The sequence below is a fragment of the Cygnus olor genome, chromosome 14, assembly GCF_009769625.2.
Source record: "Cygnus olor isolate bCygOlo1 chromosome 14, bCygOlo1.pri.v2, whole genome shotgun sequence".
In the NCBI taxonomy this organism is placed as follows: Eukaryota; Metazoa; Chordata; class Aves; order Anseriformes; family Anatidae; genus Cygnus; species Cygnus olor.
The window spans coordinates 20,085,244-20,106,317 of NC_049182.1; the positions used below are offsets into that span (position 1 = coordinate 20,085,244).

At 61.5% G+C, this 21,074-nt stretch overlaps 1 protein-coding gene across 1 annotated transcript; it reads right to left on the reverse strand.

The window, feature by feature from the left end:
- Positions 1-456: 456 nt before the first annotated feature.
- AFAP1L1 (actin filament associated protein 1 like 1) lies at positions 457-20,265 on the reverse strand. The gene is given in 21 exon segments (XM_040573234.1): positions 457-1,642; positions 2,038-2,166; positions 2,412-2,590; positions 2,854-3,018; positions 3,243-3,357; positions 3,486-3,564; positions 3,928-4,073; positions 4,250-4,461; positions 4,753-4,905; positions 5,035-5,128; positions 5,424-5,510; positions 6,149-6,328; positions 6,689-6,900; positions 7,378-7,476; positions 7,809-7,887; positions 7,889-7,921; positions 8,067-8,164; positions 8,336-8,419; positions 8,965-9,093; positions 13,366-13,618; positions 20,167-20,265. Coding segments are annotated over 20 exon segments (2,391 nt in total). The 5' UTR covers positions 13,460-13,618; positions 20,167-20,265; the 3' UTR covers positions 457-1,618.
- Positions 20,266-21,074: the final 809 nt, after the last annotated feature.

Below are 21,074 nucleotides of genomic sequence, written 5' to 3' on the forward strand. Positions count from 1 at the left end.
TCTGCTTCTCCTGCTTGGCGGCCCAGGTTCTATGCTTCTCTTGATGTTCAAGAGAGTTTGACCCATTTCCACTACAAGAGCTGCACAGGTTCTCAATGCTCAAGAGGTTTTTTACCCATTTCCACACTGAGCTTCCTCCTGCATCAGGGGCATGGGGAGGACGGGAACAGTGACAGGCAGTGTGGCGATGCCGCTGCTGAGCAGAGGACGAGCGGGGCCGGGAACGGGGCTTCCTCGTACCTCATGTCCAGGCAGCCAAACACCAAGCTCACAGCTCTGAACCTGTGGTCACCAACAGAGCCAGCGTGCGGCAGGTTCAGCCGGCTGCCCATGGCAGTTGTTGTGGATGCAGCATGCACGCACAGCCCCAGGCCACCCCAGACCGTCCTGGCACCTTTCATTACAAGCAGGAGTAATGTAGCCAACTCGCTTCCCACAGCCAGGGGAAGGGGCGTACCAGTGCCAACGTTTTTATTAAAAGCTGCTTATCTAGTTACTAAAAAGGGGGCCTTGAAAGAGCGAGTTGCAAAGGTTAATTGTGGCAGTAGCGTGCACAAATGGGTAATGGGCCTGCTCCATTGTCTCTGGCACAAAAGCCTGGGCCTTTCCTTTTTATTCCTCTCCCTTGTTTCTGCCTGTGCTAAATCACCTTCCACCATTTCTCTTGTCTGTTCCAGTCCCCTTGTTTGAAAGCACTTTTTATTTTTTATTTTTAAACTTCCCTTGGCTCCATTTTGACGACATGCTTTGGCAAACTATGTCTGACAGCAGTAGCGATGCTGTGTATTAATGGCCCAGAGACAGCCCCAGCCCTTCTCCTACCCCCCTGAATGGCATGGGGTCAGGGCAGAGAGAGCTGGGCTGCCTCTAGCCTCAGCCCCAGCACTTGTTTGCTGTTTAGCAAGGTTGAAAAGGTGTCTGCTGTTAATTTGCTTTCAAATGCTGACATTTGAGCTTTGTTCATTCCCAAAGTAATGTGCCCTCACCCTTATTGCCTGGAGGACAATGCAGAAACATCGGGCAAGGGTACTCAGTAGAGGCACAGTGAGCTGGAGACACGAGGAACCCTGAGATGAGGCCCTGCGGAGCCGAGAGCAGTGAGAAGGGCGAGTGGTGGGTGTCTCCGGAAGGTCAGGTCCTGAGCAGCTCGTGAACCCCAACACTGAGGCAGCCAAAATCCCCAGAGTCCATGGTCACTTTGGAAAGTGTGAGCCTGGCCTCCAGCATCCCCAGGATGGAACATGCTGATCCTGGTAAATCACAGCGCCTGGTGGCCGACTGCCAGTCCCCCATGCTCTCCATGCCACCATGGGCACACACCTCGTGCTGAGCTTCTGCCCCCACATGTGGCTCCCCCAGATGTGGGTTTCCCAGTAGTATGTGGCCCTGATCCACAAAGGACTCCCCTTTCTCCCCCCCCAGCCTCCCAAATCCCCTTCCCGCCCCCTTCCCCATGGTTTGTGGTGTTGCCCACGCGGCAGATGCTGCTGCAGCAGAGGGGCGAGGGAGGGCGCCTGTCCCCGCGTGCCTTCCCAGCGCCTGGGACAAAGGGGGCTCATAGCTCCTCGGTGAGCCCCGGTGTCTGGCAGGGGCCTGGCAGGCATTGCCACAGCCTGGCTTAAGTCTGCTTCTTTTCCCATTCCTGCAGAGAAAGGGAAAAAAGAGAGTGATGAGACATCAGAGGTGCAGGAGGGAGCACTGAGCCCTCTAAGGGCCTCCCTCCCTACTGGGGGGCTTTGGAACACCGCAGCATCTTCAAAGGCAAGGTCACTGCTGCCCTGGGCATCATGGAGGTGATGCTGTCACCCCTGCCCACGCAGCCGCATATCTCCTGGGTCTCCCTGCAGGCTGGGCTCATGCCAGCAGCCAGTGCCAACCAAGCTGGACCAGCCTGGCTGCAGGCGACCCTGGCAGCACCCCTTGCTTTTGGAGTAGGGAGCACCCACAATCCCCAAAATTCATGGCCAAGTACAGGGACAGGATGAAAGGCTGAGATTTCCTGGGGGACAGGGGTGGAGAGGGAGAGTGAAGCAGGACCTTGGCTTTCCGCAGCACGTTTCCCTTGTTGGCAGGGAGGATGGAGGGGCTTCTCTTCCTCAGTTCGGCTGCACAGTTGACAGGGACCAAGTGCTCAGGGGGACTCCCGTTTGGCTTGTTTGTAGCTTCCTGTGGAAAAGGGGGAGGAGAAGGAGGCTTTAGGAGACCCATGAAACAGGGAATGCCAGGAAAGCACAACCTGTCATGAAGTCAAAGCTGACGTGGCCAAGCCTAATCAACGCTTTCCTTCCCACCTCTAACCACCAAAAGATCAGGGGTGTCCACTCATCCCCACATGCTGCTCCCAGCACTGCCCCAAGCCCCTCTGCTGGGTGAAGCCAGAGCTGCGGCAGTGAGGAAGAAGAGGTACGCACCCCATTCTCCGCCTTGCCGGTCACAGCCAGCCCCAGGGCCAGCCCTCCTGCCAGCGACTGCTTCAGCCGCTCCTTCACTTCAGTCAGCTGGAGCTCCAGGTCGACGCGGCGCTCCTCCTTCTGCCGGCACTGCTCCTCCAGCACCGCCACCCGCTGCTCCAGGTCCTGCAGCTTCATCCCTGCTTGCACAAGCGTGCCCAGCTCAGCACCTTTGCATGGACAGGCCCGGGGCAGAGGCTGTGGGGACCGAGAAGCCACCCATGCTCCTGGGTGGGACGCTAGATGGGGCTGCTGGCCCAGGAGCACACTGCAGCCAGCTCTGCTCACAGCCACAAGTGCCACCACCATGCCGCCAGCGTGGTGTCCCCATACCAGCCCTTCCCACCACACCCGAGTGCCTTAGAGCATTCCTGGTCACAGCACCCAGGTGGCACTGACCCACCTGTGCTGCCCTTCATGGCTTCCCGCAGCTCTCTTTTCTCTTTCCGCAGCAACACCAGCTCACTGCGGATTGCTGCTTTCTCCTTCTCCAGCTTCTCCTTCTCCGTCAGAAACCGCCTGGCATCCTCCTCGGCCCGGTTCTTCCCGTACCTGTACTGGTTGGCGTCTGCATGCACAAAGGAGAGCCTCTCAGGACGACTCTGTCCCCAGGAACGTCCTACCTGAGCCCAGCCCCAGCTGCGTGGACACCTCCCGTGGTCTTGCTGGCCTGGCGCAGCTCAACCTGGGACCCCCTGTGGGAACAGCCCCCTCCCAGGGACCGGGGTCTCCCTATGGAGGTTTGCAGCCTGCTGCCCCACTCCGAGGCCCCTCTCGCAGCCCCCCACTCACTCGACGCGTGCCTCTTCACTTTGACCTGCGGGTCCACCCGCCGTGACTTCTCACTGCAGGAGGATGCGTGGCGCTTCACCTGGGCTCCTGACGGCCGCCCTGGCTCCTCCTGGGCCTGCGGTGGGGATGGGAGAGCGTGCCGAAACTCCTGCAGGGCTGCGCCAACCTGCCAAGGCTCTCCAGGGCATCTCCTGTAGCCTGGTCACAGCGGTGGGACACAGCGAGCCCCTGGGCCCTGCTCACCTGAACCTTCTCGTAGGGAACGTCATCATACACCACACGGGAGGAGTCTGGCCGGCTGTCCTGGGAGGAGCTGGCCCACCTGCGGGAGGAGGGACGGGTGTTTGCCACTGGATTCCTTTCCAGGTTGTCCCTGGCAGACCCCCGAAGGGCTCTTTGATCTCATTGCTCTTCCTACATTGCTCTCCCAGCTCTGGGCAGGGACCCAGCTTTGCTTTTGAGTGCCCACCCTGTGCTATGCGAGCACGCATATCCCTTAGGTCCTTCATCAGCGTTACTAAAACACCTTCCACTTCCAATCCTGCCCAAGGCAAGCTGCCCTGCCTCAGGATATGCCAGCCCTGGGATGCCACCTCTCCCCTGGCACCTGCCACCTCTCCCCCATCCCCATCCCAGCATTACCCCCAGCCCAGCACAGCCCCCGCAGAGTGGCGCACAGCCTTACAGGTAGGAGTGCCTCACGGCCGTCACGATGTTGGCGATGGTCTCCACGTCCACGTAGTCATAGTGCAAGGCCTCTGGCGCTGTCTGGGAGCCTGTCTCCACCAAGAGGAGACCCAGCCAGCGGCCCAGGTCTTCTGAGCAGCTTGCCTGCAGGAGAGAGAAAGGCCTGGGGACATGCCCTTGCATCCCTGGGCTTCACTGATGTGCACAGGAGGGGAACCAAGGCACCGGGTGCATTCAGGCTTTAACCATCACAGCAGGTGCTCCCCCAGCTGGGCAATCCCCAGGGCACGTCCCCACGGGAGGCAATGTGCCCAGCTCACCTCCAGCGCGGTCACCTCCTGCCCGTTGCGAAGGATGCGGAAAGCGAAGGGGTGCTTGGGGCCCAGCCCCGGCACCACCTCGCAGCCCCGGAGGACGATGGCGTTCACGTGGGTGCGCAGGTCGGTGTGGTCCTTGTGGAAGTAGAGGGTGTTGGCCTTCAGGCGGCACCAGCGCTCCTTCCAGCACTGGTTGACCAAGACGCTGAGGTAGCCTGGGGAGCACAGACCCGATGGAAGGGTCTAAGCATCCATGACAGGACCTCGGGCACCCACAGCAGGACCTTGGGACCTTATGAGGTGGGACTGCCCAGGGATTAGGGCACGTCTCCCTGCTTATGGGCAGACCGGTCCTGCTGTGCCTCAGTGTCCCCAGGGCGTGTCCCAGCTCTCCACAAGCTCAAGAGGAGCTCCCCCCACAGCCCCTCACCCCCTGCTTGCCCCCCTAGAGCCAGGCTTTCCAGGAGGGAGCCCAGGACCCATCTGTGCCCCAGGTGCCCACGAACCGCAGCACGGGATGTCCTCCTCAGTGGAGGAGGTCTGCGTGTCCTCGGGGGAAGGCTTCTTCTTGGAGAAGCTGATGATCCTGGTGATCTTCTTCCCTGCCGCCCGGCTCATTGAGCCCTTCAGGTCAGCCAAGCCACTCTTCTTGCCTTTCCCTGGAAGGGGGAGAGCCCCCATAGCCATGCACACCACATCACAGCACCCCCCTCACACCAGGATGGATGCTGCGAGGTGCGGTGCACCTGACAGGAGGACAGCCTGTCCCAGGGGGCGTGGGGCCGTACCATGCTCGCAGGGCTCCCTGCGGGCCATGGGGGAGCAGGTCTCGCCCGTCGCCACGCTGTCCGAGTCGGAGGTGTGCTTCTCCTGCGACAGCCTCTGCGGGGAGGAGCAGGGCAGGTGCCCTTTCAGCAGCGCCCCTCTGCTCAGCCCCAAGCGATGACCACGGTCTGACCATGGCCTTTGTCCCTCCAGCACAAGGCTGGGATGTCCCCCTGGTGCTGGGGAGCCCCGTGAGCCCCACAGACCTGCTGTGAGGATAGGAAGGGCTCCCTACACAGCACCAGGAGCTCAGTGCTCAGGATATCCTCCTGGTCTCGCTTTCTCCAGGCTTGGTCACCAGCCCCACACAGTGCTTTGGCTGGTCCCTGTCACCCTGACCAGAAAGCGTCACCTTATCCAGGTCCATCTTGCAGGGCATCACTGGGGATGTGGGGGCTTCCATCGCGCCTGCTCCTGGACTGCTTGCTTCCTTTATCACCTATGGAGAAAGTGCAAGCTCACCCACCGCCCGAGCCCAGCTGGCCCACGGGGAGCGCTGCCGTGGGCTCTGCAGCACCTGTCCCTGCTGCCCGCCACGAGGACAGGATGGCGAGCCCTGCTTGGGTCACAAACCCTGCTTGCCTGGGGCCTTGCACCCAGGTTGGCCCTTCCAAACCTCAACCATTGTTAAGGTGGATGGTCAGAGGGTCTGGAAATTTTGGACGTGAGGGATTCAGGCACCAAGTCACACAACTGTCCTGCTGGCTCTGCGTTCCTCAGGGCCCCCCATGGCACAGCTCCCCACGGTAGAGGCATGGCCAGCCCCTTTCCCAGCCCCTTTCCCAGCTGTGGGCTCGGCAGCAGAGCCAGTCCCTTCCCCGCCTCCCACCCCAGAACAAAGACAGGAAAGGGCCATGGGGAAGAGGAGGAGGAGAGCAAACATCCCCACCCCGCTCCCCGGCGAGGGGCTCGGGCTATCAGCACGGGAGACGCCCAAGGCTTGGGAAGCGGCTGGCCAGCCATCCCCACGGCTGATAAGAGACGGAGGAAAGCCCCCTTCCTTCCCCTTCCCCAGGGCAGCCCGCTCCCCATCGCAGCCTGAGGAAGGCTGTGGGTGGAGGGGGGCAGCGGCGGTACCTTCAGCCACTCCTCAGCCTGCTCCTTGCTCTGCACGGCCAGCACCAGCGCCTCAGCCCCCGGCAGCGAGAAACGCAGCTCGTGCTTCTTGCGCCGCCCGTCCTTGGGGATGTAGATGACATTGCAGGTGCCCAGGGGCACTTCCACATGCGGCTGCCGGTCCTTGGAGCTTTTGTAGCACTGGGAGAAGCAAAGACAACCACTCAGGGTTCAGCCTCTCCCGCAGCCATGCCCAGACGGGGCCCTTGCAGGCTCCTGAGCCAGCGGCACAGATTCCATCTCTGCAACACAGTCACACAAGGGCTGCAGGATGCCCTCTCCCTTTGCTCCACTAGCCAAGGGGATCCCAAAAGTGAGGAGCCCTTCATTTGCTTGCAAGGGAAGCAACAGCAACCTCTGCACACACTGCAGGGCAGTCGCAGCCTCAGGGCAGGGTCTTGGTTTGGATATGGCTATCTTTATTTGCTCTGGGGCTGACCTCCCTCCAATGCACCTGGGGGTCTCGCCCCACCCCTCACGCCCCACCAGCTCCTGGCTCACCAGCAGCTTGCCGTCCCGTATGATGGTGAGCTGCTTGGCCCACTGCCCGAAGCGCTTCTTGCGCAACAGGAAAGCGCAAATCCTACAGTCCTTCACCAGGTTCATGGAGGCTTCCTCTGACGGCCACTGGTGTGTCAGCTGCTGGCCCTTCCCCTCCTCCTCCTCCTCGTCATAGGACTCGTAAGAGCTGCTCATGGCATCCGAGTCATTGTCTGGAAGGGAGCAGGCATGTCACCCCAAGCAGCTCCCTGTCCCGGGGAGCTTTTTTGCATGCCAAAAGCCATTCCCAGGTGCACCTGTTCAAACCTCAGGGCTGGCTTATTTCCTTGCAAGCCTCAAACCTGCAAAGGCTGGATGAGGCCGTCTACCCTCAATATAGGATCATGCATTGACTCTCTGCCCTATACCTCCCTAGCGGGGTATGGGGCAGTGGTTTTATGGATATGCCAAAATACATCACGGGGTCTGAGAGCGGAGGTGTGGGAGATGGCTGCCTGGCGCACCGGAGAGGAGCGGGTCAGAAAGGCCCAGTGCGTCCCCATCCTGCTGGCACCACAGCGCAGGCACAGCCACATCTCACCCCCGGGCACACCAACAGCTCCTCTTGGCTTGGTGCAAGCCCACATCTCGGGGCTGGACTTTGCCAAAGCTCTCTGTCCCCTGCCAGGTGAAGGCACCCGGGTACCTACAGGAGTTCTTCTGCTCCCCGTTCATCCTGGTGACGGGGTAGTTGCTGTCTGCGTCCTCGTAGTAGCCATCCTCGATCGAGTTGGGGGGGCTGGAGCTGTCTGCAGAGGAAGCAGAGGGCAGCTGGGGCTGCTGGCTGTGCATGAGCCTGCATGCGGGGCAGAGTGAAGCACACCTGCCCCGAGCACATGCAGACACCAGGGGTGTCGAAGCATCGCTCCCTCCATGGCTCCAACCTCAGCTCATCACCCCCTTCCCTGCCAAGCCAGAGGAAACAACTCCTTGCACAACCAGCGTGTTGGGATGGGAAGGAAGCAGGAGAGGAGGGTGCGGGCGGTTTCCTTCCCTGGGAGGAGCCGGCACGCTGCCGAGGGCCCTGCTCGGCCGGGCAGGGCGGCGGGGGCAGGCGGGTGCAGCTGGGAGCGGGACTTACTGCGGGAGGTGATGTACTCGGGGGCCTTCCCCGGGCCCAGGGGCAGCGCTTCCTCGTAGTAATCCTCGGGTGGGGGGGGTGGTGGGCAGTGGTGGAGGAGGGTCTGTAGGAACCTGCGGCAGAAACCCCACCAGCATGAGTGGAGAGGGCCCTGAGGGGCCAGCGGGCACCGTGGTGGCAAGGGATGGAGATGGGTCCCAGCCACGGCCACCTCCCTGTGCCAGAGCAGGGATCTCACAGGTGGGAACACCGACGTACGGTTTTTGCTGGCTGGCTCCTCGCAAGCTCCAAGCCAACGCCATCGCCGGTGTCCCCGTCCTCCTCCTGCATGTCCTGGAGGTCCCGCAGGTCACAGTCTGGGTTGGCAGCAAGCGTTGAGGGTGAAGGGAGCAGTCCCCAGGCACAAGGATGCAGCTTTCACCACCCTTCTTGTCCCCCCTGAGTGCCCCCACTGCCAGCTGGGACCCAGCCCAGCGCAGCACCTACCCAGTGAGACCCTGGAATCGCCCCGGGATGGCCACACATACCGAACTCCTCGAAGAGAGACTCCACGAAGCTGGTGCCGTTGCTCAGGGAGGCCGTGTTCACGTACATGAAGTCCGCATCCTTCCCTGGGGGCGAGGGGGAAGCTCTCAGCCCACAGACGGGCAGGACGGCCGGGTGAGCACCAGCACCTTCCCAAAATCACCCACCCGAGGTCCCAGATCACCTCCCGGCCAGGCAGGCTGCACCACACTGTGGGGGCAGGAGATGAGGAGCCCCCAGGGACACTGCTGGCCCCCAGGGAGGGCCAGAAGCCTCTGGGTGCCCGGCCCCTCTGCCTTCCCATGGAAATCCCTGTGCTCAGCAGAAACTGGGAGCAGGAGGGCGTCTGCGAGGCAGCACTTCCAGCAGAAGCAGGGGGCAGCCAGCAGTGCCGATGCCAGCACCCAGGGGAGAAGCAGGAGAGAGCCAGAAACATGAGAGAGGAGCAAAGCACCCTGAGGGTGGTGCTGGGCACTGGAAACGGAAGCAGCAGGCGCACAGGCAGGGAAACTCATCTGTGCCTTCAATAAGCTTCTCCTTGCCCTGCTGGGCCGGGCCCATCTGTGGTCCCAGGCTGGGGATGCACTGCCACCAGGGCAGCCACCAGGTCCCTTGGGAGCAGGACACTGACCTGCAGGTGGCTGCAGCTTCTGCAGGATGGTGGAGACGGCCAGCTTCTTCTCCTGTGTGGTGGCACTCAGGTACTCGTGGTCCAGCAGCTTGAGCAGGACGCTGAGCTCAGGAAGGAGCTGGTCCAGCACTGGGGGAAGCAGGGAAAAGCCCTTCAGCTGGGGGGGTTGAGGTGCTGGGCTTCGCCTGCAGCCCCCCAGCACATGGGGAAGCGGGGAGCAGGAGGACAGAGACACTTCCCGAGCCAGCCCGGTGGCCTGGCACATTTTAATCCAACTTTAATCCAACAAATCCAGCTCAAAACTGGGACAAGCTCAGGAATTTCATCAGCCTGTGCCTTGGGGACATTTCTCCCCTTTTCACAGCCAGGCATGCGATGCACGCTTGGCCAGGGCAATACCAGAGGTGCTAAAATAAGTGAGCAAAGAGGATTAAGACGAGGCAGAAGGGGCTGGACCACGTGGAAGACCCCTGCATGGCTGCCAAGCGCACACGTGCTCTTTCTGCACGCACACTCACCCAGGCACCGGCACGCAGCCCGCTGAGCCCGCCGATGGAAACACGAGCTCTGCAGGCTGCTGCCATCGAAGGGCTCAGCACGTGAGTGCTTCCATGCAGATAAAACCACCCCTCTGTCCTCCCCGCGGGGTATCGTTGTGCTGCGTGCTGACGGAGGGAAGGAAGGAAAGGACATCCAGACACCACCTCCAGAGCCACCTGGCAGTGCCACTCCGGGACACTCCCCAGCCCAGCACCAGCAGCTCCTCCGCCCTGCAGCACCCCGCAACTCCACCAGCAGCCAGAAACCAGCAGGATAAATGGGGAGAACCCAGCAAAAGGCAGGAAAAGAGAGCAGGGCTACAAAAAAATTATCACTTAATGCAGTGTTCGGTGTGCTGGCGAGGAGGGAGGGCAGCACCTGCAGAATCCAGTGCCTGAGACAGCCCAGCTCTGAGAGGCTGGGCTCAGGGGCTCCAGCAAACCTGCAGCTCTGGAGGCTATGGAGTGTGGGAAAAAAAAAAAATCAAAAAAAAAAATCATCTGCTATTTCTTCCAAAGCAAGCATGAGCAAGATCTTGGCAGCTGCTGAGCATCATCACAGCACAGCTGGGGAAGCTGTGCAGCTGGCTATGGGTCCCCAGGGACAGTGGAAGAGACCAGAGGTGACCGCAGAGGAGGCTCAGACATGCTGACCGACGGGGATGCTTGGCAAAGAGGAAGGGAGAGCACAGGCCGCAGCAGAGCCGAGCACCAGGGAGGCAGCGGGGGTGTTCAGAAGAAGAGCTGGCTGCCCCATAGCTGGCTGCCCAGCGATGCTGAGCTGGGCGGCAGCGAGGGGACATTTCCCAGGGCCAGGGCAGGGTGCTGTGGTGCTGCTGATGTTGGATCCTCGTTACTTATGCTCATAATGAGCTTCTGCTGGGCCTTATCCAAACACCACATCCACTCCGCCTGGCACCCAGCAAAACCTGGTTTGACCCAGCATTTTGGTGGCACAGCAGGGACAGTTGCTGTTAAATCCTGCCTGCCTTCAACCCACGAGCAAGTCCCCGGCAGAGCCGGTGCAGCAGGCTGGCAGCTCGGTAAAAACGACTGCATTTTCAAAGCTTTTTGGCTGAAGGGGAGCCCTATGTGAGTGGGATGATGCAGATCAGCACCCGGCCAAGATGAGCCCCCCAGGCGAGAAGACAGCGTGCCTGGCCCCAGAGCACTGCCTCCCCAGGATGAGGCAGGATGCAGCTCAAAAGCCTCTTCCTGCCGATGGGCTTCTATCTCTGCAGACCTTCTGCTTCCTCCTCCCTGCCCAGCACCAAGCTAAACACCGGCATCAGCCCTTTGGCACAGCCGGCTTTGCCAGCACCAGCCTCCTGTGGGCAGACCCCAGGGGCAGGTAGCCCCCAGGAGGGGAGCTGGCAGCATCCCGCAGCCCACGGGGATGGAGAGGGCACACACAGCGGGACTGGGCCTCCTGCTCAAGCTCTGGAGTTGGTAACAGCAGACCTGGGACCCGGGTCCTGCTGCTGCTCTGCGTGCTGCCCCCTCCAGCGCACACCTCCGGGGAGGACCTGTTGAGGGCATGCAGTGTGTGATGAGCGGGGGGGGTGCTCAGCTCCCATCACCCTCACCTCACCACCCTGCAGAGGCAGCAAGGGAGGGGAGAGGGGCAGATGCTCCCTGAGATGTTTTTAGAGTGCTGCACGCTTCTGCTCAGCAGTGCTCTCCAGGTGAGGCGAGACATCTTCCTCTGCCTGGTTTGGGTACGGGCATAGCACCTGGCAGGGTGCTGGGCTAGCAAGGAAGCTGCTGGGACAAAAAACAAGACACAGACCTGTCCACCCAGCACCTAGGGAGACACCCACCATCCTGCTCCAGCTCAGCTGGCCACACATTCCTCCAGGGGGATGAGGACCATGCCCATGCCCTACGCCACCTTCCCACAGCCATCGTGCCACGAGCATCCCCATCCCCTGCCATGCACACAACATCTCCCACCGCCGCCCCCAGCCCCATGGCAGGGATTTGCACCAGCTGAGGGCCAAAAGGGCGAGCGGGGTCCTATTAATAACCCCAAAGCTGGTGGTGTTCACAGCCAGAGGGGCGAGGAGACCCCCGTGCACACACGTGGTGAGAATGGCTGCTAAGCAAGGCTCACCGCCCAGCATTGCAGCTCGCTGAGCTCACCCGCGGGTGCATGAAGCCGAGCGAGGCCAGCACTGAAGGCTCCTTTGTTCCCCCCAGCTGAGCCGTCCAGTGTCTCCCTTGTCAAACATGCCCCCAGAGCTGGGGGGGGGGGGGGGGGCGAGCTGCTCAAAGGGGCCTGTGATCCATAGCGGGCTCGCAGAGCCGAGCCTGTGCCTGGGGGAGCGGAGGAAGGGAAGGAATTAATTTCCTGCGCTCGTTAGGCTCCCAGCCCAGCTGAGGTTAACGGGGGCTGCAGGAAGCCAGGAGAGATCACCCACGGGCTGTGGATGGCACCGATGGGCGCCTTAGCAGGGCCAGGGGCTCAGGTGCCAGTGGGGTGGGCACGTGCTTTGTGCCAGGGCACAACCGGGGATGCAGAGCCCAGGATGAAGGTGGCAGCAGGATGTCATAGGGCCCTGCAGGACAAGGTGGTACAGCACTGGAGCACTGAGCAGGTGAAGGGGGCCGCAGGGACCCCAGGTTCCTGCCATGCCACAGCCTCGCTCACAGGGCACCTCCAGCGCTGACAATTGGGTCCCACCTGTCGGGAGCCTCAGGGGTTTCTCCCACACCCTGAATCCCGTGGGAGCACCCCGCTTTACCAGGCACAGGGTTTGGACACAGACATCCCAGCGGAGGGAGCGGCACCAGCCCTGGGACGGACACGCACCCCGCTCCCCACTTCCAGCACTTCCAAGCACCGCAGCAGGGATGGGAAGGGGGCAGAGGTCCCCGAGCCTCTCCCGGGAAGGCCAGGAGCAGCGGCAACAGATGGCTTTAGCGTGAGCCAAGCTGGGCTGGGGGAGACCCAGGGCAGCACCCCTGGGACGGGGAGAGCTGCGGAACGGCCCCAGGCTGTTGCTGCTGCTAGGACAGGGAGGCAGCGCTTCCTCCGTCAATCGAACGTGCCCCAGGGGCAGCACCAAGCGGGATGCTGGCAGAGGAGCTGCATCCCCTCCCCACAGCAGCACTCCACCGCCTCTCCCCACCTTGTGCCCAGGCCAGCTCTAATTTTAGACCCTGGGAGTGCGTCCCACTCGGGGAGCCAGGCATCCCGGGCGGAGATAAGGGTTTGGGAGCAGCTGCAGAGCCCACCTCCCCCTCCCCAGCCTCTGCTCTGTCATGGGAGCAGGAAGCAGGTCTTGCTCCAGCAACCTGCAGGAGGAGAAGGAGAAGGAGGAGGAGGAGGAAGATGCTCCAGCCAAGCTGATGCATTAGTTTCCTGGTGCACAGTCCAGCTTTTTGCAGGCACAGAAATAGGACAATACAGGTGGGGTCGCAAAGCAAAGCTGCTCGGCACTCACAGCCCAGAAGAGAGCCCCGGGGGGGAGGTGCAGTTTCCCAGCCAGCGGCACCATGACATTACTGCAGAGCACTCCGTCCCACAGCCACAGCTCTGCCATCCCGCCCCCCCCCCCCAGCCCCAGCCACGCTTCCTCCTGCGCCAGGTGGAGGCTGGGGGGCGAGGGGGGCTGGGGGAAATCGGATGCTGGGAGCAACTGCCATTGTTTGTAGCTAAAATAAAAGCCAAGCAAAAATAAATCCTTCCTGTTGGCGCGGGCAGGGCCGCAGGATGCTGTGCCTGCGGAGGAGCACTGTTTAGAGCCGCCCCCGGCGGTAAACAAATGGTTATAGCCCCGGTTATAGACGCCATAAAGAGAGGGGGGGTACGGGATGGGGAACGGGGCACAGGCGGGGACCCCAGACCCTCTGCTCGCACCTCCCCAGCCCGGTGTCAAGGGGCTGCTCCCATTCACACGGAGCTCCTTTGCCACGGACAGGAGGCAGGCGTGGGGCTGGCGACGAAGCGTCATGGCAGGCAGGCTCCCAGCGTTGTCCCTTCATGTCCTCGCTACCCGATGGCCCCGCAGATCCTCGCCCAGTGGCATGGGGCACACGGGATCAGCTGGGTTGTGCTGGCGGGCGAGGAAATCAGGCAGGAAAGTACCCCTCCTGCCCAGCAGCTTGGCATGCTCCCGCATGGAGGGGTTGAGAGAAATGCCAGCCATTAATTATCACACTTAAACTCTGGAAACATCCCATAACAGTGGAAGATTTGCTAAGGGGCCACTTGATGCCCGTGAATCATTTCTTCCCTGGAAACAAGGGCCCCTTGAGCGGGGCGGATGCAGGGAGTGCCTCGGCCTCCACTTCCAACTCCGGCAGCAGGAGCCTGAGTGCTTTGGGCTGGCTCCTGCGTGGATGGAGCCCGTACTCGTCTCTCCAGCCACCACCAGCAGCGATTTATGCCCTCACCAAGCACCCTGGGCAGGCATCCCCTCTCCTCCAGCCATTCATTCCCAGCTCAGGTGCCACAGCATCCCCGAGCGCTGCAGAACATGAGGTGCCTCCGACCTCTCGGCCTGCCCCTTGTGCCCCAGGGGGAGCCCGTCCGCCCAGAGACCCCAGGACCCCGTGAAGCCAGGCTGCATCAGGTAGGGCAGGGACACACACCTCCCAGGGAGTGCCTCACCGTGACCTCACAGTAATTAAGAACCTTAGCTGATAATCTCGGAAAATCAGCCCTGGGAGGTTAAGGTGAAGCCTGCTTGCTCAAGGGGACAGTGAGTCCCCCATGGCAGAGCCACCCCGGCTGCTCATCTTACAGCAGGGAGATTGTGGGTTTCACAGGGCCCCACGGCTTCTTTCCCTCTGCAGCACTGGGAGAAGGGCAGAGAGCAACCAGGGGGATGAAAGAGCCAGAAGGCTGCCCCGGCTGTGTCTGCTGAGCCGCTGTTATCCTTGTGTCTCCTCGACACGCACCCCAACATGGCCAGCAGCTCAAGGCTGTGCTGGCCACCTCCCTGTCCACTGCTTTCAGCGCTGGTCCTGTGCCTGGCGCAGCTATGTGCCAGCAGCAGCTCTCCCCTGGTATAAATAGCTCTGCTGAAAGCCTTATCTGGCGGCCTTGCTCTCAGTGACCCTGGAGGGGAGCAGCTGAGCAGCAAGCCCAGCCCAGGGCAGAGCGGTGCTCCCAGCCACGCATCCCCCAGCCCTGCGTGTGCCTCGTTCAGCATCGCCCGGCAGGATGGGTGCTGCTGGGCAGCCCTCACCAGCGTGCATCCTTCCTGCAGTGCCTTTCACACCGCCAGTTAGCCTCCAGGTGCCCTGAACAAGACTACCCTTCCCACCACATTGACCCTAAGAGCAGCTCCTGCCACAGCAGAGTGGCTTCACAAGCCCGAGCTGTGCAGGTAATAATTAACAGGCTGATTAAATCACCCCAAACATCTGCGACCAATGCAGATAATGACCCTTCAGTGCCCCGTGCTGCAGCAGGGCTCCTTGGCTGGGGGTTGCTCCCTCTCTGCTGACATTGCTCCCTCTCCTAGAGAGGATTGCGGTGGTTTGTTTTAGCTCACTAAAAGCAAACTTTCGTCTTCCCAAATGAAGAGGCTGCAGCTGTCCCCACCCCAGAGGAGGAGGGGGTGGTTTCTATATGGCCCTCTTACCGCTGAGCGAAGCAAGACGCCGAGCAAATAAAGGCACACAGGCACGGCTGCTCTGTGTGGGGTATTCCTGAGCCAGGCTGGGAAGGACCCCTGAGCCCGGGGGATCCCCAAACCAGGTACAAGTTGTTCCCAGCCACAGCTCAAAACTAGCTACACAATCAGCTCTGCAAGCATACAAGGACTGGGCTCACTGGTTCCAGGCTACATTGCAAGACTGGGTGCGAGGCGAAGTGGCTGTACTGCGGGATGCTCTGCAGGGCCAGCGGCTGAGGATGATAAGGGCTGCTGGCTGAGAACGTGTTTAAATAATGAAGGAAAACGAGAGATTTGAGATGCCCTTTTAAAGGAATAGTCAGGCAGGGGCAAGACCTGCTGAGTAATGTGTAAAAACAAGCTTCAGCCAGAGGAGAGATGTTAGGATTAGCCAGGACCCAGAATAAACTATGCTTTTTCCAACCAAAATTTTGGCAGCAGCCTCTTCAAAGCAAGCCCTGCAGCCGGCAGGGAGCAGCAGGTTGGTGATATCCCCCCCGACACCGGGAGGGGCCCCAGGAGAGGGATGGGGTGGGCTCTTTCCATCTCCAGAACGGACATCCTGGCCATCCTGATGGGGCTGGGAAGCTCTCTGCATCCCAAAAGGCTGTACTCTGCATCCCGTGCATCACCTTTCCCCAAAACCATGGTCCAAAAGATGTCAGGCGGGGCAGAGGTGCCTCTATAAGAGGTCACAGAGGGATGTCATGCCTGGCCCTGGGGAGGCAGAGGAGGACACAGCGACAAGACAGGATGGAGCAGGGGACAGCCACCAGCCAGCTCCCCTTCTCCAAATGCTTTCAGCTGTGTCACACAACGCAGGCACCTCTTTCCAGAGGCACTGGGAGGAGAAAACACTGACAGGGGTAGAAAAAAACCTATGGGGGGAAATATCCCCATGGAGTCAGCACCCAGGGCACCCCAGAGCCAGCCATGCCAAGACCCCAGGGTTGGGCAGGGACCAGCTCAGTGGCCACTCTCCCCATCCCTGTTGGGAGGGCCACTGAGGAGAAGCAGAGGGAAAAAGGGGCACAGCAGAGGGTCTCTGTGCTCAGGGGCCAGGGCCGTGCTGCCGGAGGATCCTCGGAGGGCAGGATAAGCGTGTTTGCTCAGCTGAGAACAGCCCTTCCGTTTCCTCCCATTGGCGAGCTCCGGGAGCATCAGGTGCAGCGGCAAGGCCACCAGCCCGCGGCATTTCCGATCGCCTTAAACCCCTTCGGGGCAGGGGCACGGAGCCATGATGGCCGGTCTGGCACAGTGGGAAAGCTGGCGAGCACGGGCACAGGGGAAGATGCGACAGCTCTGTTATTGTTGATGGCTCTGGCGGTGCCTGGACTGGTTTACTGTACCTGTTTTTAACTCCGGCACAAAAAAGCCAGCTATCAGACCTGTTCCTGCACATCTATTCCTGGCTTTGCCCTTTACGACCTGTTTCCCAAAGCATAAGGTGATGCTGGGGTTGTGCGAAATGGGAGGCAGAACCCACCAGACAGCGAGCCAGAAAGGGGATGTTTGCCCATCATCACGCCTGATGGGTTTAAATTAAAAACAGAACAAAACAAAACTACCCCCACTCCCCCCCCAAAAAAAAGAAAAAAAGAAGAAAGCCAAAGCCATTCCTGAAGCTGCTCCCCCAGGTGCTCTCCTGCTAATTGCCAGTGATCAGAGCACGCCAGCGTGGCCCAGCCCTCCTTCCTATCACTCCCAGGACCACAGGCACATGAAACCCACTTCAAAAAAAAAAAAAAGAAAAAAAAGAGAGTTTGAGAATGGAAACTCCTCCCTGCAAAGGTCTGTTTTCGTTCCAAACTGTTACGAAAATGTCAGTGTTTTCCCCCGCCTGGCAAAGAGCCCTCCTTTGATGAGCTGGGAGGCTTTATCAAATCCAAAAATCGAAGGGGCTTGCGGGACCGACCGCCTGGGGGGGACCTACAAATAACTTATTTTCCTCCTGCCCCACCGCAGAGGCTGCAGATCATCAGCGTGGTGTCTGCGGGGGGATTTGAGCTCCCTGAAGGCCACGACTTTCAGTGCTTGGGAATGATGAAAGCCAGGCTTTTGTCGCTGCCGCGGGTGGCAGGGCTCAGTGCCATTCATCCCGGGTGCCCAGGCAGGGGGTGCCGGCCCCAGGGCTGGTTGCGCCTGGCAGGGACAATGCAGAGATCCTGGGGAAATCTTCCAACCAAGCTGCCCTGGAAGGGGGCATTTAAGGATATTATATAGGACTGATGGATTTGATGTTAATTTTAATGGAAAAACAGGGTTCCTCCCGTGTAGGAGGTACCTGTCCATCAGGGGGAACTTCAGCAGACCAGATGGGATGGCAGCTGGTTGCAGGGAAGAGTTAAGGGGCTGGAACATGAGGCTGGGGATGTCAGCACCACTTCAAGCCTTGGTTCTGCAGGTTGTTATCTCGTGTCCCTGTTAGTTACTTGGGCTACCTAACAAGAGGCAGATCTTGGCCGAGCCCAGTTTTCACCCACTGACCTCCTCTACAAAGGGCCTCCCAGCTGCTCAGGAGGAGACACTGTTTCAGACCCTTACAGCACGTTCATTTCCCCGGGCTGGGACGCGGGATGCAGGACCTCAGCGTGGGGCACGTCGGCCTCTCAACTCAGCACATTTCCACCGGAAAACTGCATTTCCAGGTCGAGAGTAGACGCTGGGAAGAGGCAGGTTTCCCAGACAGCCCACTGCGATACCAGAGTCCCCAGGGTCGCTGGCTGCAGGACGCTAACCTCGTGCGGCACGAGCCAGGCAAACGACACCCTGCCTGCCTGCTGCGCTTGGTGCCAGCACCCCGGGGCCACCTGCCCACCTGGGGGACCAGGGCAGCCCAAGGAAAGCTCAGCCCCTTCCCACACACTATAAACAGGCTGCCAGCACCACCGCCGGTGCCGGGCAGCTCAGCTCCCAACGGAAGGAATGGCTGCAATGCGGGGGGGGAGCTCGGCACTTGCCCGGCGCTAACAGCTGGCCCCGGCTTGCTGCTCGCCCCCTTCCTTCCAGCGGGCAGGATTCCTGCAGCCCAGTTTCAGGCGGCAGGTCAAGAATGATCCTGGCGCCCTCCTGCCGAGCCCGATGCCTCCCCATTCCTGTGGGCGAGCTGGAGCCAAGTTTATCCCTTACATATCTCCGCTGGCTTTGCTAGATTTAGACCACAGATAAGTTTGGTGCAGGACCTAAATTCCCCGGGCACTAAAGGTCAGGGAAGTGCCACTAACAAGGAAAAGCAACACAACCCTGCTAGAGCAAAGCCTCACAGCACTGAGCATCTCCCCAAATGCAGGCACATACGCATTTCTCCACCACTACAGCCTGGAGTGACTGCCGACAGCCTCTGGCACTGATGGTGAGCCTGCGCTCGGCACTCCACTCGCTGCACAGCCTGCGGGCAAGGCACCGTGCTCAGCCAGAAAACAGAAAGCAGGAACAGAGCTGGAGGATCACAGAGCAAGAGCAAGTCAGGGCACACGCGGGGCTGAGCGAGGCTCCAGGTGAACAAAGGGGCTGCCAGAGAGAGAGGAGAGCTTGGGACCTGGGGACAGGGCTCCTGCCCGCCGAGCCCCTCCTGCCCTCCCTGCACAGCCAGCACCCCAGAGGGATCCAGCAGCTCTGGGTGCTGCACAGTGGGGCTGGAGGAGGTTTATCTTAGCAAAGAGCGATACAGGTGCCAACAGCAATTCATTACAAGCTTTCCAAGCAAAGCAGGCAGGCACCTCCACCACTACCATAGAAGGCACCTACAGGGGGGATAAGAAGCAGGGGAAGCCCACAGGGAGCAGGGCACGGTGGGCTGCAGGCAGCCCTGCAGGCTCAGGCACCGGGCCCCTCCGTGCCAGCCCTACGCCATGCCCATGTCCGCCTCCCTGCAGTCCCAGGAGGGGCTCAGCAGCGTGCTGGCACCCCCGGCCCTTCCCCACAGAGGGGTCCACAGCCTGGGAGCCCATGGGAACATCCCACATCAGGTGGGGGTGGCTGCCCAGCAGCTCACACAGCAAGAGAGGGGGGCAGATGAGGCTCTGCTCTCCCCTTTGCCCACCAGTGGGTCCCCTGGGACCCTGGAGGACGGTGCTGGCACCATGTGTCACTTGTCAGTGCCCCCCCCTGCCGCAGCAGCAGCCTCCTTCAGAGCCAACGTCCTGGGGCTGGTGTGCAGGGTGAGCTGCAGCTGCGGGGGAAGGCTGTCCCTGTCCCCGTCCCCTCCTGGGCTGCTGGGCCCCGACACTGCTCTCTGAGCACCACCACCATGAGCTGCATCCCGAGAGCTGAACTCCTCACACTGCGTTTCCACTGCGGAAACACCACCCAATCCTTTTACATCGGGAAGGGGAACTCTTGACCCTCAGGTCCTGCTGGTGCTGACCCGAGTCGCAGGCACAGCCCTGCCTCAGCCACCCAGGACTTTGTCCTGCAGAGCCAGAGCGATGTCCCTCATCCCCCGCTGTCACCTAAGGGCAGTGCTGCCACAGCACCTATGCAGAGCACCCAGGGGCCAGGAGTCCCGTGCTGCACCCTCCACCACCTGCTCATCCTTCCTAGATCAGCATTCGGTGGCAGCAGCAGCAGCATCACCCCCTCACCCCCAGCCTCCCCCTACTCCCCCTGGGACCTGCCGACCCCAGCAGAAAGCCGGCACCTTTCCTACATGAGCCCGATGCCACCGGCTCGTGCGGGAGGGCAGGCTGGGGATCAGGCCCTCAGAGACCACCGGCACCTTCCCCAGCTGGGGAAACTCTCAGGGTCCCAGCAGCTCTGTATGGAACCGGTCACCCTGCTTGCTGGGACCACCAATTCCCCCACGGAGCCCCCCAGGCACTCACACCCCATGAACTCCCATGCCAGGCTGTGACTTTTCACCCTCCCGACCCACGGGGGGGCCCCAGCCCCAGCCCGCACCCCACCAGGACACCCCGGGGTCTCGCAGGGACGCACACGGGGCGCGGGGGGGGGGGTGTCTCATTTCCCAGTCTCTCCCGCACCGACCCCACGCCCCCGTTCCCGGCGGGTGCGGGGGGGGTCCCGCGGCCCCTTACCGCTCTGCCTGTCCATGGTGCGGAGCCGAGGGCGGCAGCAGCCGTCCCGGGAGCTACGGGATGCCGAGTGGCACCGGCGGCGGGGCCGGCTCTCCCGGCGGGGGCCAATCGCCAAGCCCGCCCCTCCCTCGGCGAGGGGCAGCCCCGAGCACCGGCACTGCAAGGCACGGCCCTCCACGGCTCCGCCCCGGGCCGCCCCCGCCGCTTTCGTGGGTCCCCCCACACACCCCAGGGACAGCGCCCGGCAGCCGCGGGGCTGCGGGGAGGGAGGTGCGCGGTGGGCGGGTGTGTCCCCCCCCCGGGAAAGGGGCTGGGAGCTATCGGGGCTCGGTCCCGGATCCCTTCCCGGCCCGGGGGTGGGGGGCTGCGGGGACCCCCCCTCGTAGCACCGCCTGGAGCGCGTCCACCCGGCATGTCCCGCCCGGAGCGCGTTGGGTTTGGAAACTGCGATTTGGGTAAGAGCACCCAGGGGGCAAGCATATCCCTCCCCCCCCCACCCAGTGGCCCATTGCATTGCCCCTGCTCCAGCATCTCCCCAAACCTTCCGTATCCGTTCCCTCCTGGTGCCCCTCCTTGGCGCGGCCACTGTCCCCCCTAACAGGGACACTGGGGGACACCCGGACCTGGGAGGCTGGCAGAGCGTGGGGACAGTGCTGCAAGGAGGGGAGCACCTCTTGCAATGCGCTCTTGCCCCCCCGGGACAATTTCTCCCCCCGCCCCCCCCGCCAGCAACCAAGCCCCCCTGGGGACACCAGGCTGCCCTCTGCCCTGAGGGACACACGAGAAGGGTCCACACGTGCCTGGCTAGCACTGGAGAGCAGTATCCAAAATGTTAAGCACGCTTTAGCAATTCAGCTCCAGATTTTCCCCCTTTTGGGGCACTGGCAGTGCTGGGCAGAGCAGAGGCA